At 35.3% G+C, this 8,103-nt stretch overlaps 1 protein-coding gene across 1 annotated transcript; it reads right to left on the minus strand.

Moving 5' to 3' along the window:
- Window positions 1–4,196: 4,196 nt before the first annotated feature.
- LOC149234290 (LEAF RUST 10 DISEASE-RESISTANCE LOCUS RECEPTOR-LIKE PROTEIN KINASE-like 2.1) lies at window positions 4,197–7,450 on the minus strand. Its single transcript, XM_089368216.1, has 3 exons — window positions 6,733–7,450; window positions 4,653–5,452; window positions 4,197–4,514 (listed from the first exon to the last, which is right to left on the minus strand). The coding sequence occupies exons 1-3, from the start codon at window positions 7,448–7,450 to the stop codon at window positions 4,197–4,199; spliced, it is 1,836 nt and encodes a 611-aa protein (XP_089224342.1).
- Window positions 7,451–8,103: the final 653 nt, after the last annotated feature.

The following is an 8,103-nucleotide window of genomic DNA, read 5'->3' on the forward strand; positions in this document are numbered from 1 at the left end:
GTGAGCTAAACCAAAATATAAACATAATAAACACACCTTAGTGAAGTTCAGGGGAGTTCATCTCTTCTGCAAATTTAGTCCAAATTAGGACGATACATGTATAATCATAATCATATCAATATACCAACTTCATGCATGAAAATACCAACTAAATACCATTACCTCATGCATGACAACCATGACCATGACAATGCATGCATAACATCCACATATAAAACTAGCATGCATACATGACAAACACATTCTGGCCATCTAGTCGAAGTATTGAACAATTCTTTGATACTAATATGTAACCACCTCCTCCCACATTTACCCAAGTTCACCAGTCTATAAAGATAAACATGTGACAAACAGTTACTATGATATTACTCAACCTCCTAAGTATAGTTAAGGAAGTGGAATCAACAAATTGAAATTTTATTATCCTTCTTTGGGAGCTACAAGACCCCCATGAGCTAAAAAACCAGTCCAGGTGCCCAAACCCTGGGTTAAACTATTTTTTCACTGACCCAGGCTGCTAGTCGCATGCATAGCAAAGCAGACCAATGACTGTAAGCCTCTAGTCGCATGAGTAATACCAATTTGTAACCACCTCCTCCCACATTTATCCAAGTTCACCGGTCTACCAAGGTAAACATGTGACAAAGAGTTACTATGATATGACTCAACCTCCTAAGTACATTTAAGGAAGTGGAATTGAAAAGCCAAAAATTTACTAACCCTTCTTAGGAGCTACAGGACCTCCAGGAGCTAAACAACCACTCCAGATGCCTAGACCCTAAGTTAGACTACTTTTTCACTGACCTAGGCTATGAGTCACATCCATAACAAGGCAAGCCAACAATTGTAAGCTTCCAGTAACATGGATAACCCTACGTCCTAGCGACTGCAGTCTAAATTACCTAGTTTTATGCATGTGACCTCGAGATAGGAACCACTTTTTCACGGCTAGGATCCAGACGTCTGCCCAGGACTTGATAGAAATTTTTAGAATGATGAATGGCACAAGGACAAAGCCATTGATCCAAAATAAAGACAACAATTTGACCCCAAGACCTAACCATGATAGGCATTATGCCAAAAACATTGTGAACATGTAATCTACAGGTTATAAATGCATATCTAAGCATAGGGGCCTCATACCTATTTGGAAATCATCAAGAAGGTCTATTGCCCTCTCATAATAGCTGTAATAACATGTATTATGTTATGCATTCAATATCCATTCATTTACTAATCAAAACATGATGAGAGTCATAACTAAAGTGTGTCATGAAACCATGCTTATAACTAGCATATTACAATAATAATAACAATGATAGAACGACCATCAAAGTCACATCATAACAAGTACATCAACTCATAAAATACAAGAGGGAAAGAACTCTCACTAAAATATGCAAAATCCAACTAATCTAGGGACTTCCATGTACCACCCAACCATAGATTGCACTGAACCAAATATTTCTTTCAGCTAATCACCCCTATGCCATATTTAAAGCATGAATGTGGGACTCATAACAAAACAACCAAGGATTCCTCAAGTTTTACCACAATCCCATCAAAACCACTCAAGGGGCACCTAGGCCCGAAACCCTCACCTATACAACTAGGATTTACAACAATCTTGTCATTATTGGTCAAGGGATTCCTAAGCCCAAAAAAAAACATACACTACCAGGCTTTACCGCAATACTGCCAAAACCAGTCAAGGGATCACTAGGCCCTAAACAACCTTGGATGCCTCTGGATTTTTCACCAATACCTTGAGGAATTTGCCCGTCTCCACCCTCAAGCTTTGCCGCAATCCTATCATTATCATTCAAGGGATTCCTAGGCCCTTGGGAATTTTCCTGAGACCACCTCACCTGGTTCCAAAACCATCTGGAAATCCAAAGCTCAACCAAGTTAAAAAACCCCATCACACCATGGCTATCCGAAAATGGCAAGACAAAACTGAAACCACTATCACACATGGAAAAACTCGTGCCAATGACATCAAGAGAGCCAAATACACACATGCATATACCATGCATGTTCAAACTAGCAAGGAAAACATACATGTAACTTGATAACTATAAAGTAATCCTATTGTAGCCACTTGATCTAACTCTTCTTTGCTCGGTCTTTGCTTCCCTTTGCTTTCTTTTCCTTCATTTTTCCAATGCTAGAGTGCTCTAAGAATGCTCTAAGTGTGCAAGAGTATGAGAGAGAGAGAGAGAGAGAGAGAGAATGGAGAGAGAGCTCCAAGTTAAAACTGAAAAAAGACTTTGAATTGATCCTCATAAGCCTATTTATCATTGAGGCCTCTATTTTCGTTCAATTTACTCCTCGCATTTCACCTTCATTTTCTCCTATTTTCCATTATTTTCATAAACGTCAATTAATGCATCTTTTCATTTTCAATGCATTTGCCATTTCTTTTGCCAATTTCCTTAGCCATAATAAACCAAATTAACACCCACTATGATGTTTTTCCCAACATTCAGCTTGAAATACATGTCCCATGACCTTGGTCTTATTTTGTCTTTATTAATTTTATTACATGAACTTTTAACTCGGGGTTGTTACACATCAACAAAAACAGAAAAGAAATAAAACTCACAACATAATATCACTCACAAAACAAGTAAATAGTCTGCTCTCATGTTCTTGGGCCCTCTAGTGAGAGAGTTACACCAAGAGCTATCATCTTTGATAACAAATTGAAAAAATGCATGTTGAAGACAATCACACCTTTTATTATTACATTTTCAAACTCAAATACAATACATTCATATATTTGTTATGAAATCCAACTTATTTCTAACATAGATATAAAGGTTGAGAGAACATCTCAATAATCCCATTAAAATTAACTAATTCTAAAATAAGTATTAATTCTAACCATATATAATTTAAAGTAAGTGTATATATATATATATATATATATAAATTTGAAAATATTATTAGTTTTTAATTTATATTTAATAAAAATTTATATACTTTTATATGGAGATCTGGTATGGGTAAAACCTCAATAGATGAAGCTGCTACCTTTAGGTGTTACATCACTCAAAAGATTTGCAGGCATGTTAGGAGCAACATAGGGTGCATAGTATCATAGGTGAGAATGATGGAGAGTCAAACATGGTAGAATAGTTGTGGATTTTTATCATACTAACTTATCTACCATTATCCTCTCCAAATATTATAGCTTACTTTCTCCACCTTTAGAGAGAAAAATTGGAGAGTACACCTCAGTGCTAATTCCTCATTATGCTTTTAATTAATTGTTTGATATTTGTATTGGTTTCAATAGTTATGTCCACATGAACTTAAGATAATAAGACCATTTTGAATTAATGTTTGAAATCGTTTTTAATGTTATTGTATATTATTTCAAAATTTTTAGAAAATGAAATTTTTATATGAAAAATGAAGATGGATATTGAGTGTGCATCACATATTAAATTCCCGAGTACCATATTATGATTTATATAAATTTGGAATCATATTTTACAGATTATATATTAGTTATAAGTTATTTATAAAATATCACTAGCTAATAAATATGAAAGGTTTTGGTTAACTTTCAAAATAATAATTAAAAGTATATAATAATATAAACCATATTAAACAAACTGAGATACTTTAATACTGTCACTGAAGTGCAATCTTATCGGAGAATAAGCAATAATATGGAAATAATTTTTAAAATTGTTTATTACATAAATATATTTTTTCAAATATGATTTTATGATTTTTTTAAAAAAAAATCCAATTTTTATCGAAGAGAATTTTAGTAGAAAATCACATCATAATTCATTTGTGACGCATTTCAAACTCACAAGTCTGATTCATCGTAATACCAATTACGATGAATCACATTTATTAATTAAAAATAATTGTAAGTTATGATGTGCTTTTCACCAAAAATTCTTCTCAATAAATTCCAATTCTTTTTTAACCAACTCAGCCGTCACAGTTTTCTCGTAAAACAATTTTTTCCAACTTCGTAGTTTTCTCATAAAGGAATATCTCCCAAGTATAAGATCACTAAAAATCCCAATATTACAAAAGTATTTTCTTGATTCTCCTTTAAAATTACAAAGTTTTCGGGGTGTCTAGTTTCATCCACAGCAGTCACCCAGTCATTTTCACAAACAAATAATGCGAAGACTAGTTTGCATATAAACAGGCTCGAAGATGGAGATCTAGGATCTAATTTCAATTGACGAAGAATTCACCGTGGAAAAGAGTAGAAGACGTTCAGGCGTAGCGGAGGAATTAAAGGGTAACGGAGGACTGGGAACGTCCTCTCCATTACCTTCTAACATCTGGACAACCCTGGCCATGCAAGGACGATCTCTGGACTGGTATTGTATGCACCACAGTCCAACTTTGGTGAGTCTCCTCGCCTTCTCCTCATCGGCAGCTTCTATTTCTCCTCCTCTCAGTCTCATCCCCAACTCGCCACTCTCAATCAGCTTGAAAGCCCACTCAGGGAAGTATAACTGACTGGACCGGCTTACCTGTACATCAATATTCTTTCTGCTCCCAACAATCTCTAGCAACAGCATTCCAAAGCTATAGACATCTGATTTAATCCATGTAATAGGATCTCATGAGAAAGCCCACTCAGGGAAGTATAACTGACTGGACCGGCTTACCTGTACATCAATATTCTTTCTGCTCCCAACAATCTCTAGCAACAGCATTCCAAAGCTATAGACATCTGATTTATCTGTAATAGGATCCATACCTCTCGACCACACCTCTGGGGCAACATATCCCGGCGTCCCTCTTGCTGTCGTCATGGAAATATGGTCGTCTCCCTTCCCACAAAGTTTTGCGAGACCAAAATCAGCAACTTTAGGGGTTAAGTCGGCGTCCAGCAATATATTGTGAGGTTTGATGTCGAAGTGTATGATGAGATTCTGGCAATCTTGGTGTAAATATGCAATTCCACGAGCCACACCCAAAGCAATTGAATACTTTTGCTCCCAACTTAAGATTTGCCCATTCTCGTTTCCGGCAAATGTAAACTTGTCGAGAGATCCATTAAGCATGTATTCATATACCAGTGCGCTTGTGGGGCTTTCGAAGCAATACCCCAACAGACGAACCAAATTGAAGTGATGGATCCGTCCAACTGTGGCGACTTCATTCATGAATTGGGTTTCGCTGTGTCTATGCCTATCAAGAAGCTTGACAGCCACTAAAATGCCGTTCCCAACGTTTCCTTTATACACCACGCCATAACCTCCTTCGCCCAACTTTTCCGCAAAGTTGTTTGTGATCTTCTTAAGTTGAAAGAGTGAATATCTGGTTGGCATTTCATAAGCATAATCCTTTAGGAATTTCTCCACCTTTGAAGTAGAGCTACCAGGAGGATCTCTTCTCTCCTCGGCATAAAACGTTAAGAATATCACTAATATTGCGGTCAGCGCAACTCCTCCAAAGATGCAACCTGCAGTCGAATGAAGAGATCGATATAAATGTGATCTTTGTGCAATAACCCCAATGAAAATAGTGGAAACAAGAGACAAGTTCACAGTGATTTTCAATTAGAAGAAACCATAGTTACCTATTACAATAGCCGATTTGATTTTTCGACCTGCATCGCAGTAATAGAAAATATTAAGGATGATAAATTATTTTGAAGTTTAAAGATATTGAGAATCTCACCATTCTAAACTAGGAAATGTTTATAAATGTATGTGTAAAATTATTTAAATTTATAATGATTTTATATATATTCTCTATATAAAATTAGGGATTTTTAAGGTTAAATTATTTTTATAAAAAATAAAAATTGATTTATTTGTAAAATTATTTAAATTTATAATGATTTTATATATATTCTCTATATAAAATTAAGGATTTTTAAGATTAAATCATTTTTATAAAAAATTACACCATCGTTTTTTTTTGGAAAAATACATAAAAAATTAACCGACTGAGAATATTAACCCTATAAAATTTTGCATGATCACGGCCATGACAACTATTACAGGTAAAAGCAACTTTCCATGGCAACTATTATGAGTAAAAGCACCGGTGCATGGCAACTATTATGAGTAAAAGCAACGGTGCATGGTTTTTGCAAAGAGAATGAATACTTGACACCATCCAGAAAAACATCTACATATATACTCTTCCGTTAGTTTCATTGCAGTGGTCCCAAAGTGGGAGATTGGTGTATCCATGAGTTACACGAAAATAAGAGGCGGGCCACAAAAATTGAGAGTAGTTATCTAAAGGTTTTCACTTACCCCGCGGCGTAGTCTTCCTTCCATAGATTGTTGTTAACAATTGTCAGGATATGATTATTAACCATATTATTGTTGAGGACTGTCGGTTGCAAGGTACTCATCTCAACTGTTATTAAGCCTATCATGATAGCTTTCCAAACCAGCGTCTAGATTAAACTGTTTTGAAAAAGAGGAGGGGAATGGCCGTTGCAACAAGAAAAGCAAACTTGATAATCGGGGAGAGACATTGAATTGGTAAAGACGACCGACGATATGTGGAACCTCCCCTTAGACGCTTTCAGCGTAAATATCTTCTTGTTTTAGATGTTTTGAGTTCGGTTCAGCCACTGAAATTAACATTACAAGCTTCAAATGAGAGGGGTGGACATTGGCCATATAATTCTACGCATAACAACCCTATTTCTGTGGTTCCTATGGATAAATTAATAACATCTTAAGTGAAATAGTTTTGGGTAAATTTAAAAATAGAGCATACCTTGGCCGTGGCAGTTATCCGTACGGGGTCCATCCTTGCAATAACACACGAACGGTGCAGGTGAATCCGAAGTGTTGTAACGGTAGCCACATATCCCTCCACTTGCTTCACATGATTTACAGCTTTCATCTCTCTTTGTATCATTGTAAAGCAGTCGCATTGATCCCACATCAACTGTTACATGTGTCTTAGAACATCCCCGAATCAAGTTCCCATTGTCGAACAAACCGTAGTAGACACTAGCATTACATTTCCCGCTAAGAATTATCATGTTGTCCAACTGATCCTCATTATTACAATTGTACACGAAGAGGGTCCTGTTCTCTCTAGCGAATATCACGGCTGTGTCCGTACGTCGTTGATGCGGTATCAGCATGTCAGTGGGATGATCTATGAATCTGCACTTCTCGCCCTTCACAACGAAGCACATGTCAGGATTGTAGTGTAGTATTGTGTAATTCTGGCCCTGAATTGTGATTACTGGAGTTAGGTTCTGCACGCAGTCGATCTGACAGTTAGGGTGACCGCATCCACGGTTTCCCACACCTAAAGGATACGGTGTATCTGTAAACCCGCATCTACTAGTATTTTTGCAATACTGGTATTGCAGGTCCAAGCATAAGTAGCAGGGGAATAGAGAGGCACAGCAGGCAGTAAGAATGACGACGAACAGGTTTCGATCCAGGAAAGGATAAAGGAGATGAGCATATAATTCCATTGGGAGAAGATGAGATTATAGGCATGGAATCAGTATTGAGAAGACAAAAATAAAGCGGAGCTAGTGTTAAATAGCTCAAGGAATTCCATTTATTTGAACTAAATCAATAGTTAAAGGAATTCTATTCCATTGAACTAAATCAACCGATCATTTAAATTATTTTTATATAAATTAGTATGGTAGATAGGTGAGTATCCGAACATATGAATTTTTTTGCCTGTCCAATATTAAATAAAAAATAAACCAGAATAACTTTGCTTTAATTTTATTTTATTATTTTTATTTTATAATAAACATTATTATAAAAAAATAAAAATAAATAAATAATAACATTAAGAATTAATATCATATAAACTAATATGTTTTTAACAACATTAAGAATTAATATCATAAATTAGCTAATATCACATGCCTCACAAGTCATAATTTTTATTCTATAATTTATGATTACAAAACTTACTTTTTAATTCAGCACTACTACAAATATTATAAAGTTATTTACTGCCGTTGCAGTTTTAAATCATTCACTAGTTACAATTATAATGGGGTGTTGTTTAAAAATGTGTAATTTTACTGCTTTTAATTAGAAATATTCTTTAATGTAGGACTACTACAAATATTATAAAATTACTTAGTGCGGGTGCAGTTTTAAA

Source organism: Pinus tabuliformis, chromosome 8 (assembly GCF_031772625.1).
Source record: "Pinus tabuliformis cultivar Carrire ecotype Pingquan chromosome 8, CPIR1, whole genome shotgun sequence".
Taxonomy (NCBI): domain Eukaryota; kingdom Viridiplantae; phylum Streptophyta; class Pinopsida; order Pinales; family Pinaceae; genus Pinus; species Pinus tabuliformis.

Bases quoted from the DNA above. Each gene is read 5' to 3' on its own strand.
- LOC149234290 (XM_089368216.1), bottom strand. From the start codon at position 7,450: ATGGAATTATATGCTCATCTCCTTTATCCTTTCCTGGATCGAAACCTG. The intron at 5,453-6,732 runs GTATGCTCTATT...ATTCGACTGCAG, and splicing joins GGATAACTGCCACGGCCAAG to GTTGCATCTTTGGAGGAGTT. The intron at 4,515-4,652 runs GTAAGCCGGTCC...ATTGATGTACAG, and splicing joins GAAAGAATATTGATGTACAG to GTAAGCCGGTCCAGTCAGTT.